Source organism: Sylvia atricapilla, chromosome 2, assembly GCF_009819655.1.
Source record: "Sylvia atricapilla isolate bSylAtr1 chromosome 2, bSylAtr1.pri, whole genome shotgun sequence".
Classification (NCBI taxonomy): Eukaryota; Metazoa; Chordata; class Aves; order Passeriformes; family Sylviidae; genus Sylvia; species Sylvia atricapilla.
The window spans coordinates 40,819,906-40,845,026 of record NC_089141.1 but is presented as its reverse complement, the minus strand read 5'-3'; the positions used below and the strand labels follow the sequence as shown (position 1 = coordinate 40,845,026).

Genomic DNA, 25,121 nt, shown 5'->3' with positions numbered 1-25,121 from the left:
CTAGGTTGGTGGTGAAATGTCATATCTCCTAATGGTTGCTATATATATATATCTGTTCTCATGGATCAAAGGGGAAAGCTGCTTCTGCTGCTCCTTGCCTACTGTTTTCATGAATAAACATATGCACTTGTTTAACCATTTCACTGCTTTTTGCTAAAATAAAATTTCCACAAAGGAACAAGTGAGCCTGAATCTGAGAAAGAAAAGTACTTAGCAAGAAGTATCACATAAGTAAGAGTACTTTCTGCTGGTAGGTCACCTCAGGCAGCTGGGACAGATCATGTTCAAAGGAGAAGCTCTTGTTAGAAGGTGAACTCTGCTAGTGGATTAGGTGAAGGACTGATTCATGAACCTGCACAAATCTTGGGCTGAAGACAGTAGGAACTAACCCAATAAGTAACAACAGTGTGAAAAAGGGCAACATCTCCACTCCCTAAAGTGTACTGACACATTTCTCCATAATCCTGCTTGGTTGACATTGACAAAAATACCTGTCTTTAACAAACTGACATATAATATTTGTCAGTTATAAAGCTTTTCACAGGCATGAGATAATTAGAGATTTAGTTATGTAAATATATATAGCATTTGCTTTTAACCCGATGTTTAACAAATATTAATTGGAAATGTAAGTCTTCCATTTGTCTTTCATAGAGAGGGAATATTAAATATGGGAAATTTCCCTTATACTTTGATTGATCTGTTGTAATTAAACTGTGGTGGGTTTGTAAGTACAAAAATGCATTTTGCTTTGAAATGCAAAATTAATGCAAGTGTATGGCTTGGAGCATGTTTATTGCTACCACCACTTTCACAGTTCACACATCTTGAGCTTGTTAACCAGAGGGGCTGTGGATGCCCCATCCCTGGAATTCTCCAAGGCCAGGCTGGATGGGGCCCTGAATAAGATGGTCTAGAGAAAGATGTCCCTGCCTTTGGTGGGGGGAGTCAGAACTTGATGATCTTTACTTGCCCCTTCCAGCCTAAGCCATTCTGTGATTCTGCTATTCTAAACAAATGTGCATAGCATGTGCATGTCTCTGAAAATTGTTTACACTCCTCCTTACCAAAGCAGACTTTTTTAACACTGATACTGCACATTTGTAACTGTGTTGTTGCAGTAAGATGGGGCAGCTGATATCTGCACAGGGTATCGTGGCTTTTAATAAAGTAGCAGAGACCTGTATTGTTGATAGGTAAAACTCTAGCATGCTAGATTTTTACCTATTAACAATAATTAAGGTATGTGCAACCTGAAAGCAATCATAGGGGATGAAATAGATTTTGCAGGGCCAGGGGTGTCTTGGGAGGCTGGACTGGAGCTGTGAGGCCAGTGGTGCCTTTGGGACTTACACAGGTCATGTTTAAGCATTTGAAGATCTTTATTCATGGAAAAAAATTCAATCTGTTCTCAGTGTGTTGATGTTCAAAGGGATTTTGAAATTCTCTTGGAAGCACTGGTGAGTTTCTTCTTGTTTTGGCAACTGTCTGTGTTGCCCATGCCATGTTCTGCCTGTCTGCTGTGCTGAATTCACCCACTCCTCTGCTTTGAGAGTATCTGTAAGGGAAGCTGACCAGGGAGCTCATTGGGTTCCATTCTGACTCTTTGCTGTCTTGTGAAGATAGATGTTCCTTTGAGGGAATCCTTTTCCCATTGTTTTTATTCCACAGGGCTAGATTTATCTTGGACTTATCCAAGTAGCAGTCAGGAGTACCTTCTTAAAAGCAATTTCTGTGTCTTGAAGCAAGAGAAGATAAACTGTAAATCGTCGTGACCTTTTTCAGGTGGAATCCACCGTTGCCTTTTGTTTATCTAGTCGGTTTGGCAGACTAATGTGTTAAGGATAAAGTCATCTTCTTTGCCTCTTCCCCTTTCCCCCTTTCATGTGTTCTTACAGATGGCTCCATGCTTTTGATATGTCATGCATTCCTATGCTTCTTGTGGAGCAGATCCCATCTGACCCTAATTTATTTGCTTTTAATCTGCCACACTTACTGTTTTGATACCAAGAAATTATTTTAGAGTTTCATATTAATGTTTCTCTCATTATCACTTTCTCTCTCTTTTACATTATAGAAAATGAATGTATTCCCACCAAAATTTTGGATTTCGTAAAGGTACAATATTTTTACTGCCAGTCTGAATTCAGGAGGTGTCTGTGGCATACAGAAAATGTTACTTTTGGTCACTTTGGTCTGAAGACTGTTGCGTGTTATGAAACACTCCAGGGTTTGCTATAAATAATGATAAATTTTTAACAGTCACTGCTGCTCTGTGGAATAATATTCTTTTGACAGTGCAGTGAGCTGGAAATACAAACTTGCAAGCAAATGCTGAGGGTTACAATTTCACAAGAACCCAAGCACATCCTGAGTTGTGCTGAGCAAACCTAGTCTAGTTTATTCAATTGTATCAGTCATCGATTGAAAAGTTTTTTTTTCATTTCTTTGAAGATGATATGTATTCCTCTTAGTTTTGGGGTTTTTTTTCAATAGAACAGAGATGTAATGGAAGAGGGTATTTTGTTATTTTTGTCTACAGATAAAATAGCAAATCAAGGTTTCATTAGAAAATGATTTTTTCTTATTTTCATGGATCTTTCTCCACAGCTAGTTCTGCTGGCTGTGGCTCTGACTTAGCCCACTCTACAAGCAGAGCAGGAGTATTGGAGAGGTTTTAATAGCTGTTCCTTTTTCTGTCTTAAGGGTCAGAGTCATGCTATACTTAACTGCTTTTCAGCAAGCCACAGAGATACAGTAATTTTAGAGGCATACCCAGTCTTCATTTTATTGAACTGAGGTTTGGAGCATTTAAAATAGACATTTGTTAGACCGATAGAGAACTCATATTTCCCTTAATGTACTTAATATATTGGCATTTGGGTATCTTTCAATACACAGCAGTTCATTCACTCTTAGGAATTAAGTTTATTCTGATAGGAGGTAGACTTAACTGACCTGTGCAGGCATGTATGTCCAAGCCTTTTGCTCCATTCACAACAGAGAAATGTGAGTATTTCTACACTTGGGGCATGACTTATTTGACTGTGACTTTGATGTCCCACATAGATCACACAGCTTTTATTCCAGAAGAACCTGTTTCTGTTGTTGCCTGTAGAAAGAGTCATAAACGGCTGAAACAATGAATTCCACACTGACACTACATTAATTACCCCGGAAATAACTTGTGTAGTTTTTATTTGAATGCAAAATGATACCCTACTATCTCTCTCCTTCCTGTTTCCATGTAGATTTCTGTTAAGTCACTGGTTCATTCCTCTGCTTTCCAGACAGACTGATCACCTTTGACAGGTTTCACAAATCTCCATTAAAGCATAATCCAACTCCTCCCCATAATCCAACTTTCTACCAATGATGTTTCCATTCTCACTCTCCCTGTGAATACAAGAATATCACATATTAACTAATTTTTTTCCAATTGAGCCTTTTACTTTTTGTTCATTTCATAGTCTGAGGTTGGAAGGAACCTCTGGAGGTCATCTGGTTCAGTCCTCTGGTTCAATGACTCTGGCTCAAACAGGGTCACCTAGAGTCAGTTTCCCAGGACCACATCCATGTGACTTTTAAATATCTCCAAGGATGGAAACACCACAATCTCTGAAGGCAACTTGTAGCAGTGCTTGGTCACTTTATATAAAAAACTGTTCTCTGATGTCCAGAGAGAGCCTCCTTTGGGTGGTTTATACCTGTAGCCTCTGGTCCTGTCTCTGAGCACACTGGAAAGAGTCTTTGTCATCCCTGATCCCTTCAGCTACTTATATACCTGTATAATATCATCCTGAACCTTCTCATTTCCAGGTCGAACAGTCCCAGCTCTCTCAGCCTTTCTTCATAGGGAAGGTGTCCCAGGTTCCTATCATCTTTGGTGACCTTTGTTGGGTGCTCTTCAGCATGTCCACATGTCTCCTGTACTGTGGATCCCAGAGCTGGACATAGTACTCCAGGTGTGGCCTCACCAGTTCTGAGCAGAGGGGAAGGATCACTTCCCTCCACCAGCTGCAACACCCCTCCTAATGGAGCCCAGAGTACTTCTAGCCTTTTATGCAAGCGCTCATTGCTGGATCATGTTCAATTTGGTGTCCACCACGGTCTTCAGGGCCTTCTCTGCAAAACTTTTGCCACTGGATTTGTAGAAGAGCTTGACCTCTGCATTGGCACTAAGTATTTTTGAAGAGTTTCACGTGCCCACCCTTTTTCTTTATGGCCCCCTCCCTCCTCCCCCCCCCCCCCCCCCGATTTTTTTTCTTTGGGGTAAACCATCAAATGTTTTCAAATTTTTTTTGTAGGTCATATTTTTTGAGACCTTTCATTGCCTTCATTGATTTTCACCATACTCTCCAATCGATCCACCTCTTTGTTACACTTTAAAAAGAATAGATTTGCCTCTCTGGTGTCTAAAATTTGTGGTCACAGCATAAGGATTACTTCCTGTGCTTTGCAAACTGTATTTTTGTTTACATAGTCCTGTATAGTGTTTTCTTTCCGAATGACAGCATGACATGTTGGCTTACATTCATTTGTTCCACTCTGTGCACTCTAGGCCATCTTCTTAGAAACAGTTAACATGCCTATACTTTCTGCATTTGATTATGTCTGCCTAAACATATTTATTGCCCTCATTTTGAATTCCAACTTTAGCCCATTTTTCCAATTTAAGAGATTTTTTTTTTTTAATTCCAGTGTTGTCTGTCATACTTTCAGCCCTTCTAGATGTGTCATGGAAGCATAGCAAGGAAGTAATTACATTTCTTTCTGCAAGTGTACTGTTGCCTTGTCCAGTGTTCACAAAATCCTATAAGCCTCTAAGTGAACAAATACTATGAGATACCTCACTGTAAATGTTCCTGAGGCACTGCCATGTACCCTATAGGACATTCAGTTTTAAAATTTAGATTAGCAGCTGGACCTTCTTTCTGAAAGTCACTGTATACTCTTTGTGCCTTGAAGTGATGATGGTGATGGTGTTCAGGTTCAAGCTGATTTTGCCTGAGTCTTTCCATCCTCTAAATAGCCATGAGATGGATAAGGAAGCAGCTTAATTATCTCTTACTGATTTTGTTTGTTGTATGAAATCAAGCATGCATGTGCAACTGTGTATGAAAGCATGGCCTAGCACTGTAAGTTTCTAACCTAATCCCTATAAATAAAACTAAAAAAGAAGACTATAATGACAGTTTGGGAGGGTTTGTGCATTGATGAAAATCAAAGGAGCAGCTCCATTGAAGTTTGTGGATTGCAGAGGGTGCAGAAAAGGTCTGGCCAATTAGAAAGAAAATCCTGTGTAGCTCCCCTTGTTATTTCTCAAGAATACCATCCTGTATTTCCTTAAGCTTTTTGAAGACATGTGCACACCATCTCTCAGTCACTATTCCAAAACACACATCTTTGTGCTGAGTAGCGTCCCTCTTCAGTGCAACCAGTGAACCTTTTCCCTGTGCTTTTCCTTAAAGATTAGGCAGTGGATTTGGCATTTGATTCAACAGCTTTTTGGTCCTGGAGTGGTTTGCATCCAGAGTATGCAGAGGGCGTGGAGAAGGTTGGGTATTGTGTACCTAATGAAGTAGCTGATGGTGCACTGTTCAGTAGGAGACTCTCCACGTTCTTGAAAAGCAGCTTGAGTATCTGTCAGTATGTCCGAGCTGGGTCTTCGGTGAGAGAGGCTGAATGAGTTCCTTAGAATCAGGAGCTGTTTGCTCCCTTTCTTTGCAGTGGGTCTGTGGTGGAAGTAAAATTCAGCGATACGTTTGTGGTTTTTCATCCTGCAGCTTCTTAGGCTGCACTGTGTCATTTCACAGCAACATAAGACTGTAAAATATGATCTATAATTGCTCTTTTCAAAATATTCTCTTACACCAGTGTAAATCAGGAAAATATCCTCTGAAAATGGTAGAATTATTATCATTTTATTCAGTGAGAATATATAATTAAAGAGACAAGAAGGCAATGAAATATGTAGCAGTAAATGAAATACAGCTGATGACAGAAATGTTCCCATCTTTCCCTGCTTAAAAGAAAGATGGATGATGCCATCTTGGTTGCCTGTAGGCTTATGGTCTAGGTGTAAAGCTGTCCATCTTTGGGGAGGTGCCCAGAAGTGTGACTTACTATGGCAAGCTTCAGGCAAACCTGATATCATATAATATCAGTTATATTTTAAGATATAAAGAAGAATATAAGAAGCAAGAAAAATCAAAGAAAAGAGATGGAGATCATGCTGGATCACAGTTGCAGACTGAAGTCAGCTAGAAAGTGTCTGAATCATCTCTGAAACTTCTTAGGAAAGGAAAGAGTTTTGCAAAAACTGAGAAGAATGATGCAGTCTTAACTCTTCTCTACTGTTGTTTACAAGACCTGAGTGTTTCTCCCCAGGAAAGCTGGGGCATTTTTTTGTCTGCTGTCCTGTTCCCTGATTTGGCAGCTTGAAAAGACTGGCAGGCCGTTTTCTAAAACATCCATCAGTCACCAAGAGAGAGCAGAGTCACTAACGTAACATGAAGGAAGCTATAGGAAACATCAACAATCCCTGTAAAGCAGAACAAGTGATAATAATATTCAGGGGATAAAGCTGAAATATCACTGAACCTTTGACAGTTTTAGGAAGCTAATCAGTTGTGAAGGGAGGATATGTTTGCAAAAGTTTCTATAAATGCTCTGGAAACACTCAGCCTTGTTGAAGCAAGGGGTCAGCTCACTTGGTTATTATTAGTTAAGTATTTCACAGGATTGTCTGTCTTTTATTGCTTTTCACACGTAAGTCTCAAACCGTGTTACAGGATGGTCAGTAACATTGTTCCTGCTGTGCTGAAAGGCCAAATAAGAAGTCAGGGTTGATAATTTGCCTGGGGTTACCCAGAAGCAGAGCAGAGGATTCCTGAGTGCCTGTTTAGTACATTATTTACTCAGTCAGTGTTTCCTGAGAAAAGTCCACCCGGGGAAGGTTGGCACAATATATTAACACAGACCGAGATCACATCAAAGAGTTTAACACCTCAAATTGACAGAGACGACATGGGAGCACAGGGGGATGCACTAATTTTCTTCAAGTTTCACAGCAGGTTAACAGGAGAAACACAGCTCCAAGCCAGGTGCCTTGCCTTGCTGACAAGCAGCTCAACCCCAGGCCAGGCTGGCTCAGCCAGGGTCTGTGGTCACACTGTCTCCTCCTGAGCTGAAAACACTGTTTTCACCTGGAAATGGAAGAGGCAAATGATAATATGAGGTACTTTTATTTTGTACAAGAGCAAAATTCTACAAACAGAAAACTCTCTGGCATGGGGGAACAAAGTAGGAAGAGAATTTAGAAATGCTGTATCATGTATTTCATATTTGGCGGTTTGTACTTTGGAGTTCAAACCATTGTACGTGTGCCCTTTTAAAAACATGAGGCTGCATACGTGAAGAAAGCATCCCATTTCCCAGGGAGACATGTTTCAAAAGTAGGAGAAAACCACTTGGCCATGGAGCATTAAATTAGCTCATGTAGGTAGCTGACTAGCCTTCTCACAGAGATGAATGTCCCAGAGTGAAGCTGAGGAAGCAAGGCTTAGAAATGTAAATATTAGTAGGTGTGCAGGAACATAAATTAGAAAATTTGACAATTTTAATGACTTGCATTTATTTCTACTTGCTGAGTTCCCTGGCTGACGTCAGAATCTGCATGTTAGGTTGCTAGCAGAGAAGGCAGAGGGCAATAGGGACAGGATAGGCTCAATTCCCAAGTTGCCATAGAGTTTGCAATGACAGCATATTACCTAATGTAAAAAAACTAATAGAAAGAGGAGCTTCCTAAAATCTCCCCCAAACATGGAAGTACCATGTAGGATTACCTGTCACCTCAGCAGGAGCTTTCAGACTGCTAGACACTTAAATCACATCATTATTACAGACACCTCTGGATTCCCTGATGGAGGTTTTTCTATTTTGCTTGGTAGGATTATGGATGGAAGGAGGATTAAATGGTAAGTGAATCATGTGACAGCAAGTAAGTGCCTACATGATGAAAGAAATGGTGACTGGAGGAGGCCTTTTCATTTCAAAAGATTATGCGGAATAGAAAACACAGATACAAGGAATTAGGGTGCCTAATAATGCTTAGATGCACAAGGTTTGTGTGTTGTGCCTGTGTTGACTATGAGATGCCATGAGTAAGAACTCTGAGTATTTTAGATCACCTAGCACAGTGTTGTCCTGGTCTTTGTGCATCCTGGAATGGAAATATTAATGGGGTTGTTTTTCATGACAGAGGCTATGGCAAGCTGTATTTACAAAGAGATACAGTTTGTCTGATTTAATTTAGTTTTCAGGGTCCATTTCAGTCTGGTGGTTTTATGCTCTACTGCCATCATGGAGCAGGAGGTAACAATCCAGGGCCTCAGTGATTATCAACCCTTGGACAGCGCTCAAAACATCTAGCCATTTAACAGGCAAATGCAAAAGCTATAAACCAGTGTGATCAACCACCTGATGCTCTTTCCCTACTGTACCTTCTGCTATTCCACAAATACAAATTGGATGAATCTCTATTACCAAGAAATCTGCAGATTTTAACTGAGTGTCAGCCTTCAACTCTGCTGCATGTATGAGAAGGAAAACAAGAAACAGGGAGACTACTATGATATTTCCATGCTGTTTGATATTTTATAGAGCTGTTTTTCACATCTCTTTTTATTTGATTCCTCTATAAAATCCCACAATTGACTTGTATTAGATATTTTGCTGCAAAAGAACAGAAGGCACTTAATTTTGCTAACCTGCTGTCAGACAGTTGCAATTTCTCTTTACTTTTTTCTTTTTTGTAATTTATAGCTAAGTAACAGAGAAAGAACAACTCTGACATTTGCTTCTAAGGCCAGGTACATTCCAGGAGCATTATTTAGATGGCACTCTGAGAATACATCTTAATGCTTTCTTATTTAATTGGGTACAAATAAAATCCAGCGTCTGATTTGGGAATACTTTTGTGTCAGTTTAGGTTATTTTCTGACTCAATTTGGTGAGCAGACTGTGAGTCTCATTAATTGAGTAGGTGAGTGCAAGAGGCTTCTGTATAAAAGGCTACAGTTAATTGTTTTAGCTGAAAAGACGGAGAAAGTAGAATGAGGATCCACATCTAAAGGCTGATTTTTCCTGTTGTCTGAACCCCCTCTTTTTTTTTTTTTTTTTTTTATTTTATTTTACAGGTGATGGAAATTAAAGGACAAATGATTCACGTGCCAGAATCAAACTCGATATTGTTTCTGGGTTCCCCCTGTGTGGACAAGCTGGATGAGCTGATGGGCCGAGGCCTCCATCTTTCGGATATCCCTATCCATGATGCTACTCGTGATGTCATACTGGTTGGGGAACAAGCAAAGGCACAGGATGGCTTGAAAAAACGAATGGATAAGCTGAAGGCAACTCTGGAATGTACACACCAAGCCCTGGAAGAGGAGAAAAAGAAGACTGTAGATCTCCTTATTTCTATTTTCCCTGAAGAGGTGGCCCAGCAGCTGTGGCAGGGGCAGCAGGTTCAGGCCAGGAAGTTTGATGATGTCACCATGCTCTTCTCGGACATTGTTGGCTTCACTGCCATCTGTGCTCAGTGCACCCCCATGCAGGTCATCAGCATGCTCAACGAGCTCTACACACGCTTCGACCACCAGTGTGGATTCCTTGACATCTACAAGGTAATAACTCAAGTCCTAACCTAGCAAAAGATAACTGAAATGAAGGCAGAAAAAATCCCAGTAGCTTTCTTCCTAAATTGCAGACCTTTCTTAAAACAAAAATATTGCCTTCATATTTTTCTATGTGCAAAAAGCCCCCAGATCTGAAATATGACCATTGAAACTCAAATGTTTCAATATGAAACTGTCATCATGGTACTCCCATGGGAATAAAGGCCTCATATTCCCTTTTTCCTACAGAAATATACATCTCCTGTATGATACCCTGGTTTCCTTTAGATGACACACACTAATAATGAAGAAGTGCACAGTGATGAATCCTAGCCCAAGCTGCAGCTCCTGGAAGGAACTTGCTTTCAACTTGAATGGCTTAGGGTTAAGGCATTTATCTTTCCATAGAAAGGACTAAAATTTTCCATAAGGAACTGACAGTTTGCTAAAAAAGTTATTATGAGAAACTTCAACTTCCAGTGAAAAACAGGAAGAGGACAGCAGATGTCTGTGCATAGTAAATGTAATGAATGGGACATGGCACTGGTTGCCATGCTCCAAAGGAAATGTCACACATGCTTGTGCCATTAGACAAGTCATCTTCACTCCTCTTAAATGGATATGGTGTCCAGTATGTGTTTGAGAGAAAAAGCAGGGGAGGTAGAATTTAATAAATGCACTGAAGATATTAGCAGTGTAATTATCATGTGAAACCTACAGACTGTTTTGTATGTGGAATGCCTTTAATTTCGTGATAGAAGCAATAGAGTGAGTTTCTTTTTATATGTTAATGCACAAGAGAAAAGAGATGTGGTTGTAAAATTATATGTTGACTTTATTATATGCCTGAGGTTTGCAAACTAACAGTTTTCAAACTATTTCGTATAGTATTCGTTGATAGGCTGTAGAGAAAAAGGTCTCACAAGTGTCCTGCCCCTTTCATTTCTATGCACCTTAATGCACTTTAAAAGGAATTGAAAAGTAATTACTACCCACCTAAATAATAATCATGGCTGAAAAGTTACAGCATGTATCACAGAGAGAACTGAAAATGGTATGGCTAAAGGTTGGTAGGGCAGTTTATCAAGTAAACAAGCATGCTGTAAAGAAGTTTTGGGCTTCCGGTTTAGGGGTTTGTTTTACTAATGCTCATCAAAGGCCATCTTAGGACATAAATGCAGTGGAAGGTACCAGCCTCATTTGAAAATTGTTAAGGTGATACTGTCAGAGAAGATGGTGAGTGTGATCTCAGTTTGTGTTAGTCTAATGTGGCTGCACTGGTTTATGACCCAGCTTCAAAAACAGGACTTGAGGAACTTCTAACCCAGAGTCAGGAGGGATACCTAGTGACCTGCTTCACGTGCTGTGAGTTCACATGGGCATACTCACTGTGCTCCCAGGTGATTAATGTCAGCTGTTTTGAAGCATTCAGAATATCCTTCGTTGCAAATTGTGGTTGCATGGGAATAGGATATAAAGTATGCAGAACTCTATGATCTAACTGTAAAGAAGGTTGGTTGAGTCCTGTGAGAACACTCAAGAAGGAATATTTACGCAGAGGTTATGACTGTTGTAACATTTAGACCATAGCTTTCTGCCTTTCACCTAGCTTTGGGCTACTGTGGCTTTTCTTTATGAAAAAACTGTCCTGACCAGTGAAATAAAGCCTGTTGAGGTAGGCAAGATGAGATTTATGAGTTTGTCAAAAGGAAAGCACTTCCATGTCAAGACTCCCATGTAATTCTGTGAGCAAAGATATGAATAAAACCTGAGGCTGACTACAGCTCTAACACCCTTTCTCTGCTGCTGCTGCTTCCATAATACAGGCAGTTCCCTCTCAGATCTTTTCCTCCTGGATTTCCCGTATCTCCCTACTCCCCTTGTCCCTGGATTCTTCCTACATGTCCCTTGATTCCCACCACCTCTGACTCATGAGCAAGGCAGTGCGCACTTTGGCTGTTTTGGAGCTGTATGTACCTTTTTTCTCCCCTACAAATGTTTTTTACTTTTTTTTTTAATCCAGAAGTCTAAAAAAATTTCTGAGGCGTTAAGTAAAAATTGTACACTTTAGGAGTACAGAATGAAAAATCTCAAGCAATGAACCCTTTTTTGTTTAACTAGAGAATCAGGCTTAAAATAAAATAGCAATCCTTTTGAAAGAAAATATTTGCATTTTAAAATGAAAGTAGCTTGTGTGTTTATATCTTTTTCATTTGTCTCAGGTGATACTCTGGAAGCAAATTCTGTTGCTAGGAATGATCACCACCACAACAATTATGATTTTAGAAGTTATTTTCAGGTAGTGAATTTTAGATACTTAATCATTGCTATTTGTACCCAGCCTGCCTCAAAGATATACTCGTGTAACTAGGCTACAGAAATTTATCATGTGACCTAAATACATCAGTTTTTAAAATTGCTTGTTTTAGGCAGCATGGCAAGAATAATTTGCAAGGATTATCACTTCCTTACAAACTACCACATTAGTGCATCTGAATATCAAATTCACCATTTTTTAAACAGAAAATGAAGTAAAATACAATAAATAAATTCCATGCTGTAAATTATTTACCCAGCTTTACTGTTACAGAATTTGGTACTCAGAACCTCCCTGCTTCTAATCTGACGATGAACCTGATATTTTGTCTCATGCTATTCATCCAGGGATGTTTATAGAGACATATGGCACAGAAAAAAAACAAAGATCTTCACATTTAACTAGTCAGACATAGAGTACAAGCAAAATGAGCTCTTTGATACAGACTGAAATACTTGGAGAGAGCTGAAGGGTAATGAGTTAAACTTTGAAATTTCTTGGAAATCAAAGTCGCTATAACTGATGAGGTAAGGAAAGCTTATCCAATGGATGGAGGCGCAGGTAAGCATGACACAGACAAGTAATGGGCTCAGAAAATGAATTTTACAGCAGCATTTGGAATGGATAGCGATGATGACAGATTACATTTGTCCAGGCTGAGGGAGAACATTGCTGTAATTGAGATGCACGGTGTTATGAGCCCGGGTGACAGTTCTAGAAGAATCTGTGTTTTAGAGAGTGAAACCTGGGAAAGAATCTGCTGACATACAGCCTTGTTGAAAAGATTAGGAGGGACATGTTCGTGATAATCCCAGAACAACAAAGATGTGAAAGAACTGAGACCTGGTGATGCATTTGGAAACTGGTGCTGCTGACTATCAGAGCTAGTTATATTTGGCTTGGAGTTGAGGAGTGGGAGAAAAAGTCAAGCAGGGAGTGCATTTCACATCAGTGTAGCTGCAGATGCTTGGCAAGCTGGTGTTTGTGGACATACAAGTAGAAGCATGGACTCCAGGAGCAGAAGTCATGGGAGAGATATCTTGGTAAATTTTGAAATCTGAGGCTTTAGGTTAAGTATGTACTTGTTTGCCTTACTGTTTTGACCTGTTCTCCTCTGGATCTGAGTTCCTGTTGTTTATCAGCCAAGTACTGGGAAATGAGGCTTCAGTTAAGCCATCTCTTTATCAAATAAGCTATTTAGATATGCTGCAGCCATGTCTTCTGGCATTTAAAACTTAACCCTGCAGTCTGAAATCTTCCCTGCTTAAGATTCCCACAGCTTCTGTTTCTCCTTCATGTAATGCATATTTGACACTGGCTCATTTAAAATATTTGTTTCCTGTTGAGTCCTTCTGCCTTTGTAGACCTGCTTTCTCAGCTCTTTCCCCCTCAGCTTCCTTTCTGAAATATTTCCCTCTTGCACCCTTTAACTACTGTGTAAAGGCAGCATTTATTATGCCTGTGGTTTTGACTGCATGGTCTTATATGTTGGCTGGGTAATCTCAAGCCAATCAGAGCAGAACCAGGCCTGATCCTGTAGGTGTTAGTTTCTTTGTCCTTTCTCTAAACGGGGCAGAATTTGTTCTTGAAGATATTGCAGATTTTCCCTGACACTTTATTTCATTTTCTGTGAAGTCCCACTTGCTTTCTCTAAGCAGAGAGTCCTAAACGTTTTTTGAAGATGAACTGGGGTCAGCTGCCAGCATTTCTTTGCTCTACATGTTCATCATAAAAGGTTTAATTGAAAGTTTATTGAGTATTTGTATAAGGCAATATAATGACATACATTCATTTCACAGTCAGAATCCACAATTTTGTTATATGAATTCCTGCTTTCTTTTTGGTTTCAGTATTTGGCTAAACTGGCATTCGCTCTGAGTGGTGCCACACACCTTCTTTGGGCTTTTATTTCTGGCAACATGATATACTTATCAACATGATATACTTAGTAAGTTAGATCTTTATTTTCTGATTTTATTTGCTAATACTGTATACAGCTTTAATGTTTGGTAAAGACCCAAGTTTTAAAGACCCAAGACTAAAAAATGGTGGGAAATCTGGACTGCCTTGCAATCATTTGAGACTGATACTCACCAGTTTTGAAAAGTATTGTTTATATTTAGGTTGTGATATAATGCCTTTAGAAACATAATTTTAGATTCCCATTTTCTGTGAATATCACATTACATTTCTGTACTGGTAGTTTAAGTTGCAGAAATCTGTATTCATTTTACAGAAAATGCCAGTACATTCTCAGTGCCATGATGTTCCCCTCTTGAGAACTAATACATCCCGTACTCAAATACATGTTCTCAACATTACTATCGGTACTATAATGACTAAGGAATACTGCAATAAGCAGGGTCATGAGCTTCAGACTATTCTGAAGTTTTCCATGCTTTATGTTTCGTAAGTTAAAAAACATAGTCTCCAAGTTTTCATGTAAAATCTGTGGCCACTATTTTTGCCATCTTTCCATCCAGTTTTAACCTTTTAAGTTCTGGGCAAATACAAGGCTGTTCTGAGAAGTTTTGAAATTCTAAATTTCAGCCTAGGCATTTGCAAAATGCAGGAAATGCAATTAAAATATGTAAAGTGATAGTGATAATCTTACATGAGCAATACAATACACATACAGTATTACGTGATATCTTTTTTAAAAAATTGAATGGTGCAGTTGTGAGGATTACCAGTGCATTAGGTGTTTCTTCTTCCTGATAATTTAAAGGCAGTGGGTTTTGAATGTGTAACAGATAAAAATGGGCAGTAGAAAAAATTTCCATTGCCCAGAAGCTTGCTCCCTCGTCGTTGCCACTCAGCCTGGCAGAGCTGCCTTCAGCACACTGCTCTGATTGGGTCCCACTACAGAGGGTTCCTGAACCTTCTTTCTCCTGTCTTTGAGCTGGCTACGACACTTTCTCCTCCTTGGAGTCTTTTCCCGTGCTTGGACGTGCTGGCACAATGGCCTGTCTCACTCCAGTGTGAAGTTAGAGCAAAGCCAGGGCAGCTCTCTCTTTGGGTAACTCAGAAGTGTTCTTGGGTCAACTTAAGAAAAAAAAAAAGAAAACCAACAAAAAAACAAAACAAACAAAAAAAAAAAAACCCTAAGAAAAAAAGGAAACACAAAATGTTCCACGTATTTTTCCTGCAGATCTGGTGCTACACTACCCAAGAACTCAAGAATATTTTAAGACTTCCCATTACTTTAAACATATATTTTTCTGCAGTCTTGTGGACGATTTACACTTTCTGTCTTGAGGGAGATCTGCAAGTGGAGCAAACAGACACTCAGGCTCCAGAAGAGTTATTCTTTGCTTTATAAACATACAGCCCTGCACAAAGCACTAAAACATCTGGGCATGTTCTTCTGCAATACATCACCCAAGAATCCTCTAAAGAGCCTAGGACTTCTGTTTCTGTATATAACTACTTGTCTGCTACTTCAGGAATACCATACTTGTATATAATTCTATAATTTTTTTCTCTCTCTCTTTTCGCTTTTCTCTCACCTGGAATGCACACATTTGTTTGTAACTGCCCTGGTCCATTTCTCTCAAGTTGCATGGGAGCCTTGGAGTCTATGTCCAGCTTGCAGGTCCTAGGAGCACTTTCCAAGTCCTCAGTTTGTACGTGAAGCCTGGCTATAACCTGACCTTTAACTGGAATAGGACCAAGAAGGGTGTCCTCCCTGCTGCAAATTGAGGAGCAAGCCCACATACTGTGGCCAGACAGGAACCATGACTAGGTTTTTATCTTGCAGCACATAGGTCTCTGTGATGCTATGTCCTTTGTTTTATTCTGGCCAGTTTTGCCACCTTCTAAATTTTAGTACTTCTGAGGGACTGGAGAAAACTAATTTCACTTTCCATCTGCTTTGGCTCTTTTCATTTTTAAGCAGGCTGAACTTTCATGTACCAAGATGCAGCATTTTCATTCCTGCAAATAGCTTTCATAACTGTACCTTAATTTATTAAATTATTTGAGTGAACATGAAGGATATTTAAGTCAACTTAATAGAAAATAGATAACATACAAATTTCAGGACATATAAATTAAAGCTTGTATAACCTTGAGGAAGATGTTCTGGTTTACTAGGAATTGAAATACTGGGCATACCTGTATGAAAATAAGACCCCACTCACATCGGGAGGAGGACAGTCACATTAAATGGAAATGTGTGTCTTGGGTCACACATGATTATTTTAATATTTTCTTATTTTGTTGAACAGTTCTGCACTTTGACATTGCAATAAGGCAGAATGCCAGCCAGGAAGTCTTCTGTTCATCAGAGATAACTGGCCTGATTTTTTCAATTTCATATTTTTGCAATTTTTTTGCAATTTCATATTTTCCTACAGAAGAGAGAAGTCATGTATACACTATGAATTTTTTATTCCATGGCTGATGGAATAAAAACAAACCTGATGCTGATGTCATGTAGACTGCACGTCTTCTACCACGACTCTTTACTGAAAAAAAACCCTCTTTAAAGATAATATGTAGTTAATTCTACACAGCAAGTACTATTTGTCTTTTTTCTTCTGTAAAGGAAGTAGCACTCTGAATTACAGTGTAGATGAAAAAGTTTCTCCATATATTGCACACTGAAAGATCTGTGCTTAAGACTGCTAAGTAGGTGCTGTAGAAAGAATTCAAATACAGCTTTCCCTGCAAAATGCTCCTGAACTTGCCAGTATGTAACATCATTCACTAAAAATAAGATGCCCTCAGGCCTGGTAAGAGCAATTGCTTCTTAATTAGGCTCCTGAGAAAGGAGCTTGGTTTTATAGGAAGTCACTTCTTTTAAAAAATGAGCTTTACAAGAAGACCAGACTTCTTAACTTCATAGGTGGATGCCTCTAATCCATCCCTTCTCACATGGGAGGAGTTTTCCTGAAGTATTTCTAAAAGCCGGTTGTCATGTAATAGAAGTGTTGCAAAGTTACCTTGAAACTTGGGCAAAAGATTTCACTGCCTAGGAGTTGATTTTGAAAACATTAGAGACAGAAGCTAAGAGAAACTGAAGGACATTCTTTGAAAACAAGTGCATTCTCAGATCTTATCTTGAAAACTTTATAATCCTTTCCAAAGCAGAAGGGTTTTTATAATATACCAGAGATTTGGAAATCTATAAATAGTGCTTTACTGCTGACTAATATTGTTAAGCTTCAATAGTTTTGCAAAATTCAACTGTTTCAAAGCTTTGCTGATAAATCTTTGCAGTAGAAAAAACTCAAAATATAAACAGAATCGATTTGTATTCACACAACAGCAAGAAAACCAAACAGGTTTTATTTAATTTCAAAAATGACAGTATTCACTCTTTGCATTGTAGACGGAAATGTGGATCTAGACCTATCTCAGGGTCAGGAATTCCTAGGCCAAGCTCAGAGGAGGCTTTTCTGAACTGCACTTACACCACCTTCAGAGACAGAGCACACACACTTATTAATGTCTCAGGGAAATAACCTTCACTGGTTTCCCTCTGGCATGTTTATTTGTTTTTTCTTTCCTTGGAATCTGTGTTTTACATTAAATGACTTGTTCAAATCTCTGTACCGTAAGCTGCCCAAAATACCTCAAATCTGCTCTCTCTCCCTAGAGATTAATAACATCCAATGACCTGCATGCCAAAATATGCATGGCAAGATCCAGGACATTTTGAGCTAAACAGGATCTTGCTGTTGTGCTGACAAATGGTATCGTAGCACCAGCAGTCAGCCCACTCATGCTGTCTTTTTCCTGGCTTGGGCTACTTCATGGGAGCAGGAACATGCCCACTCTGATGCACTTTAAAAAACACAGAGCTCCCCTAGAGTCTTTCAAGAGTTTCACAAACTAAGCCTGTGGCCCACATAAACCTGTTTTTCAGTCAGTGCCCAGAAAAGCATGCTGATCACAATGACATGGGAGGGGTCTTTCATGTGTCATCAAATGACAGGCTGGGCGTGGATGCAGGCAACTGAGCAAAGATGCACACATTTGCATCCTGCTGTACTAAATGGGATAAAAGGAGGTTTACAGAATTTAGGATTGGAATATGTCATGCCTTGAAAATCTGTTTTTCTCTTTCGTTACTATAGAAAGAGTATAGATGACGAGGTTGAATTGAAGCTTCATTTTTGTGTGACTGACACTTGGTAATGTGAGTTCCATCATGAACGAGAATGTTGTAAGGTCATTACTGTTCTGCAGAGATACTCTGAGAACAGCTTAGGTAGAAGGAAATATGGGAGATGTCAATGACGTCTTGAAGTGGAATATGAATATCAAATAAGTTCCTGTGATGAGTGCTGAGATTGCTGACTTAAAACTAAAATGGACAAAATCTCCATTTTCTTCAGTCTTTGTCCCATACCAATTAAAAGCTGTCCTGTTTGCTGCTGGACTAGAAGTAATGGACGGGAATAATGATAAGTCTGAAGCACCATTTTGCCATCCACCACAGCCTTTTCCTTATTCTCCTGCTGTACAACTTAGGGCAGAAAACAGATGAAAGAAAAGCCTTTTGGGAGACACTAATAACTTCAAAGGTTTTCTTTACAGTTATACTTGCAAGAATTTCCTCTTAAGGCTGAATTTCACTGTATTCCTTTGGAGAGAAAACTTTTCAGCTTTCCTAAAAGAAATACATCATTTTGAGGTACTGTCTAGTTCAGTCTTGCAGATGGAATGAAATATGGATAAACAGCATAATGAATATTTTGTGAAAGAATAGGACTTTACTGTAGTTCCTGATAATTTCCAGTGCCATGTCCATTCACATCCTGAATTTTGGCCTCATGCTGGGATGAAACTTATAGAACCATCTCCTTTAATATTTATATGGTACTGTGGAAATGCAGGCTGGGTGTGCAGGAAGCTAAGATGTGCTCATAGGCTGAGGAGTACGTATAGAACTTACTCTGACTTTGCTTTTTAAGAAACGAAATCCAGGTCTTCAAAACAAAATTAATATGCTAGAAGGCATTGGTTTTGTTATGATTATGATGGCAAAGGTCATCCTAAGAATCACTTAAGGTTCATACCTCCAATAAATGCTGTTCTGGATTAATCTTGAAGACTGGAAAGGTAACTGATCTATGGAGTGTAGAAAGTTTTTCCACTGGTTCATCTGACAATCTAGAGATCAGCTTTCCTAAAGGACTATTTGATTTTGCAGAACATGCCATGTTCTTTTAAAATTGACCTGCCTCTGTGACCTTCCAGGTTCAATCTGGCCTTCTGCCTCTTCACATCATTTTGTTAATTCTTTGCTTTTCTGGAGTTCTGAGATAGAGGTGAAAATATGCTACTTTTAGCATAGAGTTAATAATTTAGACTTACCCTCACAGTTGACAGAGGAAAGTTTGATTTTATAGGGTAAGTGTGAATTTTTTCAAGTGTGATTTTTTTTCCTGAAAGAGGTTCTTAGCACAAGTTAGATGCAAGAATTCCCATTCAGTTTGTTGATTATGTAGAGAAATGCGAGTTAATAACTCAAATTCAAATTGCTATACTAGACATATTTCTGGTTAGGTAAACTGAATCTCACCTGTGTAGATTACAGCTGCTACATCTTAGCAGCTTGCAGTCTGTAAGATGCAGCTGCAGCTGAAATATTACTTCTTCCCTGCTAGTGTCATCTACTCTTCATATGTTTTATTGTTATTTAATAATGTTATAGTTGGATGCCATGTTATGGTTAGTGCACAGAGTGTATTTTAACTGGGCAAAAGGAATTTTTACTGCATTTTCATTTCTCTCATACAATCAGCAGCCACTCAAGTTATTTCTTCCTACTTTCTTTGATTTTTGTTATAGTGCCAATGGAGTAACTCCCATCACCAGTGAGCATGGATATTCTGTCGTCTCTCAAGAGGGTCCCTTAGAACACTTGGGAGATTAATTCTGACTTTCTATAAGTTATACAAAAAAATGTGATGACTTTTGTCAAAACATCCCATCATTGCTCAATCCCATTGAAACAATTAGTAACATGATTAATATCCGTATTTGGGAGCAGGGTATACCATATAGTTAAAGCTTGGATTACCTTAGAATGTGCCAAAATAGTGTATAATGCTCTATGCTTCATAGTACTGAATGTGGCTGCTTAAAGAAGTACAACAGGCCTTGTGAGCTATTTATGAAAGGTCAGGCAGATAGAGCCAGTTTCTTTCTAGCATTTTCATTTTGAGATTTACCCCTGAAATAAAAAGATTATGTTCCTTATCCCTATATTTGCTAAAGCATCTTTGAAAATCTCCACTGTCTGCAGATGTTTGATTGCTTTAAAAAGCTTCTTCTTATTTAAGTAAGACCTTGTTTTCAGTAAGTTTCAGAGGTTTCCCTGTTTCCCAATTCATAAGGATGCTGATGTAATCTTCATCTCTTGCTCTCTTACCCTCTACCCATTGGAGAGCCCACTTCTATCCCCTCAAGTGCCATGAAACCGTCTCTGCTCCAGTCTGGACAAGCTCAGCTCTCCCAGCCTTTTTTTCCAGGTGCTTCAGCCCCCACCATCTTGCTTGCCCCTAGTGAGTTGGATCCAGTTTACCCATCTCTGTTTAGCACTGAGGCCCCCCAGGGTGGATGTGGTATCTGAGTAGGGGTTGACTGGCGCTTCCCTGGTCTCTGTCCGTATATCCAGATGTCACTGGCTGTCTTTGTTCCCAGGACTCATTGCTGGCCCCTCTGACATTTACTGCCCAGCAGGACCCCCAGGGTCTCTTCCAAAGTGCCGCTCTTCAGGAAGTTGGCTGTCTCAGTTCCAGAGAAATTCTTTCCCAGGAACAGCACTTTGCACATGTCCTTACTGAATTTCATAAGTTTCCAGTTTGTCCTGCCTGTACATGTCACCCAGGATGGCAGCCCAGCCCTAGAGCAAACTGACAAGTGACCTGTCTCCCCAGTTTGCTGTCAACTGTAGGTTGATGCAGGGCAGATAATGTTATTATCAGGAAAAACACCCCACAGATTTTGCTATAAAAGACAGATTTTAAAATCCTATATTTTTTTTTACATGCTGTGTTTTGACAAGTGTTAACTGCTCAGTACACATTTTATGCACTGAGAACACTGTGTCTGTATTATGGTGGGAGAAGGTTAACATGCACAGGCCACAGGAAAAAGGAGAGGCAGGTTAAGATGGAGAATAATGCTCTTTAGTGCAGGTAAAAAAAATGACCCACAAACGAACTAGAAAAGTCAGTTTTCTCAGAGAAAATGGTTAAATGATGAACAGAAGAGCATTAAACTGCAATTAGCTAAACCATTACCCCTTTCCCTGCTCGTTATTCTTGTCTTCTTCACTTTCAAGCTCTTTAAGAGGGAACCAATGTAATTGCAACTGCTGTTTGTTATTATTTCAGTTTTATAAAACAAAGTTTTATAGAGTATCTCCCAGCAGTAGGATAGTTTCAGGCTATTGGCAGATTACTCATATGTGATAAGAAACAATTTAGTAATGATCTTTTCTTCAGCTAAATATAGCATATACACTTTGTACACTGTGTCTGCAAACAGGGTGTGGAGCATAGAGAAATTGTTTAATATTCCAAGTTTCCTTGCCAACATAAAATTACAGTGATTATGAACACATACTTACTTAAGCAGAAATAAATATTTCTGGTGATTAAAATAGCAGAAGGGGGGGGAACCACAAGCAGGATTTGATGCATATGGAAATTCAATTCAGTTGGAAGAAACATCTGTTACTCTATAAAAAGAAGGGTAAGAAATCAAGACATGGCTGGAGACTGGTTATTCTGTCTAAACTTCTTGTGTATGTCACACTTGTAAAGATTACGTATATATGTCAGTGGAAAACACACACAAAAAATTGAAGCAGCATAATATATTTTTCCTCAAACATGACCCTTTTCTTGAGGAAGAGAAGCCCCGAACAAACATTTGATATGCAATTCTTACATATTTGCTTTGCAAAGTAATCCTGTATTCTGGTCATCTGTGTGTAACAGAAGTATCCTGTAGTTCTTTATCCTGAACTGGAAGGCAGTCTCACTTTTTATTTCCAAGTTATTTTGAGAAAAACACAGTTGAACAGGCTATAAGGGACAGTGATATAAATTATTTTAGGTTAAATGGGTACTAAATATTACAACCCTTGCGAGTGAAATAATAAATACGTATTCAGCCCTGTAAGTATTTTGGAGATGAAAACAATACTACACAAGTACCCTTCAGAGGAAGGTAAGGATCTACAAAAGACATACGAAGATCTGCAAGAGGTAGGCTTTCTTCCTGAAAAAAGACATAAACTTTTAAATTTTCAGACCCATTTTTGTATGCATTTTATTTGGATTTTAAACAAGGAAGCCTTATTAATATGAATATAATTTAACCCATTAAAAATACACAAACTACACTCAGTGAGTACTCCATTGTAATAATTCTAATACAAGCTATATATTAGGCTTTCACAGGAAACCTGCTGAGAGAGACAGGACTTAAACTAGAGCAAATTCTCCCTCCAGCTACTTCTTTCAATTTATTTAATATTTCTGTTTGCAGTAGGAATTTCAGATTAGAATTGCCATAGAATAACCCTTTCTATTATAGTTTTTTTTTTGTTTATTTCCAAGCTGTGCTTTGAAAAGGGTTCAAAGAAGGACTCATTAGAAGGTTTGAATTTCTGAGTATTTTAGATTAAAAATCTTTAGCCTGCCATTTCAGGTTTCACTTCAAAATTGTATCTCTGCCCCATGTATGTCACTCTGTGAAATGAAGTATGACACTTCAGTTCCTTTGTTTCTTCTAGAAGTTCAGAAACTTAATGGCTGGTGCATATTCATGAATTTGGGATGAAGGATACAGGGCAGGGATAGTACTTCAATGCTCCACATTTTCCTATAAAAACTGTCACTGAAACAACACCCTGACTTTATATCCACAGAATATAATTTGGCTAAAACTTCCGATTTCTCAGTTTAATAAGGAAAGACAACACAAAGTTTAGCTTCTGGTAGTTGGAAGAGACTTGCTGGAACAGCCCAGGGATCAGGTTATTAATCTCTGTTCTCTGAACAGTTTGTAATTGGATAAATTACATTCTGACCTCTGTGCTATCAAATTGATCTGCAAATCATATTCCATCTCAAATGGTTATGAATTAAGGATAAGTGACTGTAAGAAGATTACTATAGGGTTTATTTTCTGTAAAAATTACTGTTCACATCTAGAGCAGACATACAGTATCTACCGAGGACTAACAGAAGCTGGTTATATAGAAAATGACTTCTCAAAAGCAGAAGATATTTGCTTCAATCAGAAGATATAATGCATCAAGTGTCATGCATTATCACTCTTCAGTGTTCAGCAGTGTTGGAATAACTGTCTAGAAAGTTTTCCTGAACTGTAGAGTACACACAATCACTTCAACTAAATATTATCTTTAATACGGGATTTGTTGAGGGCCTGTCTGGAAAACATTTAGACAGTTCCAATGACTTGAGAGTTACAGAGGGCTTTAGAGGAGGCTTCTGTATAACAGTGTAAGGAGCAGCAGTATTTCCTGAATTCTTCATCTGTTAGTTAAGAATAAAAAATTCTATTATGCAGATTTTAGAGTTTTGTGAAATTTTGAAATCCAAGTTCAACTTCTCTTCTGTGGTGCTGTGTATTAATTCCCAATTAATGAAAACTCCAGTGAAGCTGGCTATGGTAAGCGTAAGTCAGTGAAAAGGGATGAAAAGTTGGTAACAGTAGGACTGGCAAACAGTGAGTAGCTAGAACTACTAGGAGCAGTAAGAAACTTTAATTTAATTAGGAAAAAAATATACTAAGTGTTATTAGTGGTAAACTGTCGGTCATATGCAAAGACAGCTTTAATATTCAGCACAGAAAATAGTTAACTCTTTTAAAGAAGCAGGATAAGGCATTTCAGTCTTACAAGATTGAAAGCAAAATATCTTTTCCTGTATATGTATCTAGGAAGGATATAAAAATGGAATATGCTACTACTAATGAATCTTAAAAGTCACACCACAAGGTCAAAAACTCAGAATCTAGTTTATCGCATGGTAGAGATTTCCTCTGGAGTTTCATTGCTGTATATCGTCATCTTGAAGAGTATCAAATAGATCTGAGTGCAGCAATTTTCAGACACTTTGAGTAGTGCATTCCTTTTCTTTTAATCCTATTGACATTGAATATTTATGGACTAGGTTGCTCTCTGATGCACACAGTTTCAGGATCTACCCAGAGGATACTCTGAAGCAAGCTATAAGCAGTGCTTTGTGTTTCTAGTCCAACTGCTACTCCTCAGCTGAGACAAGAAAATTCCCTCCTTCCCTGTGTGCATATGACTCACTCGGGGGCCCAGCCTGAAATTCTGAAGTGTGATGTATCACTCTTGTTGCATTCTCTATTTTAATGTCCTCATATACCCTTGTGAAGTTCAGCAAGGCCAAGTGAAGGTTCTGCAGCTGGGCCAGGGCAATACCCTTTATTAATACAGACTGGTGGATAAAGGGATTGAGACCACCCCTCTGAAAAAGGGCTTGGGAATATTGGTAGGTGAAAAATTAAACATGAGCCAGCAATCTGTACTTGCAGCCCAGACAGCCAACCACACTCTGGGGTGCATCAGAAAACTGGCCAGCAGACAAGGCAGGTGATTCCTGCTCTGCCCTGGTGAGACTCCCATCTGCAGTGCTGGATCCAGCTCTGGTGTCCTAAGCACAAAAAGGACATGGATGTCTTGGAGTGAGTCCAGAGGAGGGCCACAAAAATTACCAGATGGCTGGAGCACCTCTCTTGTGAAGACAGGCTGAGAGAGTTGGGTTGTTCTGCCTAGAAAAGTGAAGATCTTGTTGTGACCTTTGATGTGTAAATGTAAAATTTCTTATTTCTTATAAGAAAGATGGAAAGAGGCATTTTACCAAAGCCTGTTGTTACAAGACAACAGTCCTGGGTTATGAACCAAAAGTGGCTGTATTTGATATAGGAAAGAAATTCTTCATAGTGAAGCTGTGGATGACCCATCACTGGAAATGTTCAAGCCCAGGCTGGGTGGGGCTTTCTGCAGCCTGGTCTAGTGGAAGGTATCTCTGTCCTTGATAGGGGAGCTGAAACTAGATAGTTTTGAAATGTCCCAAACAAAACCACTCCATGATTTTATGACT

General features: G+C 39.0%; 1 protein-coding gene across 1 annotated transcript in view; it reads left to right on the top strand.

The window, feature by feature from the left end:
- GUCY1A2 (guanylate cyclase 1 soluble subunit alpha 2) overlaps nt 1-25,121 on the top strand; it is a 136,167-nt gene that overhangs the window by 67,446 nt on the left and 43,600 nt on the right. The window contains exon 5 of the mRNA XM_066313002.1: nt 9,201-9,686. Within this exon, the coding sequence (XP_066169099.1) occupies nt 9,201-9,686 (486 nt within the window). The remainder of the gene's footprint in view (nt 1-9,200; nt 9,687-25,121) is intronic.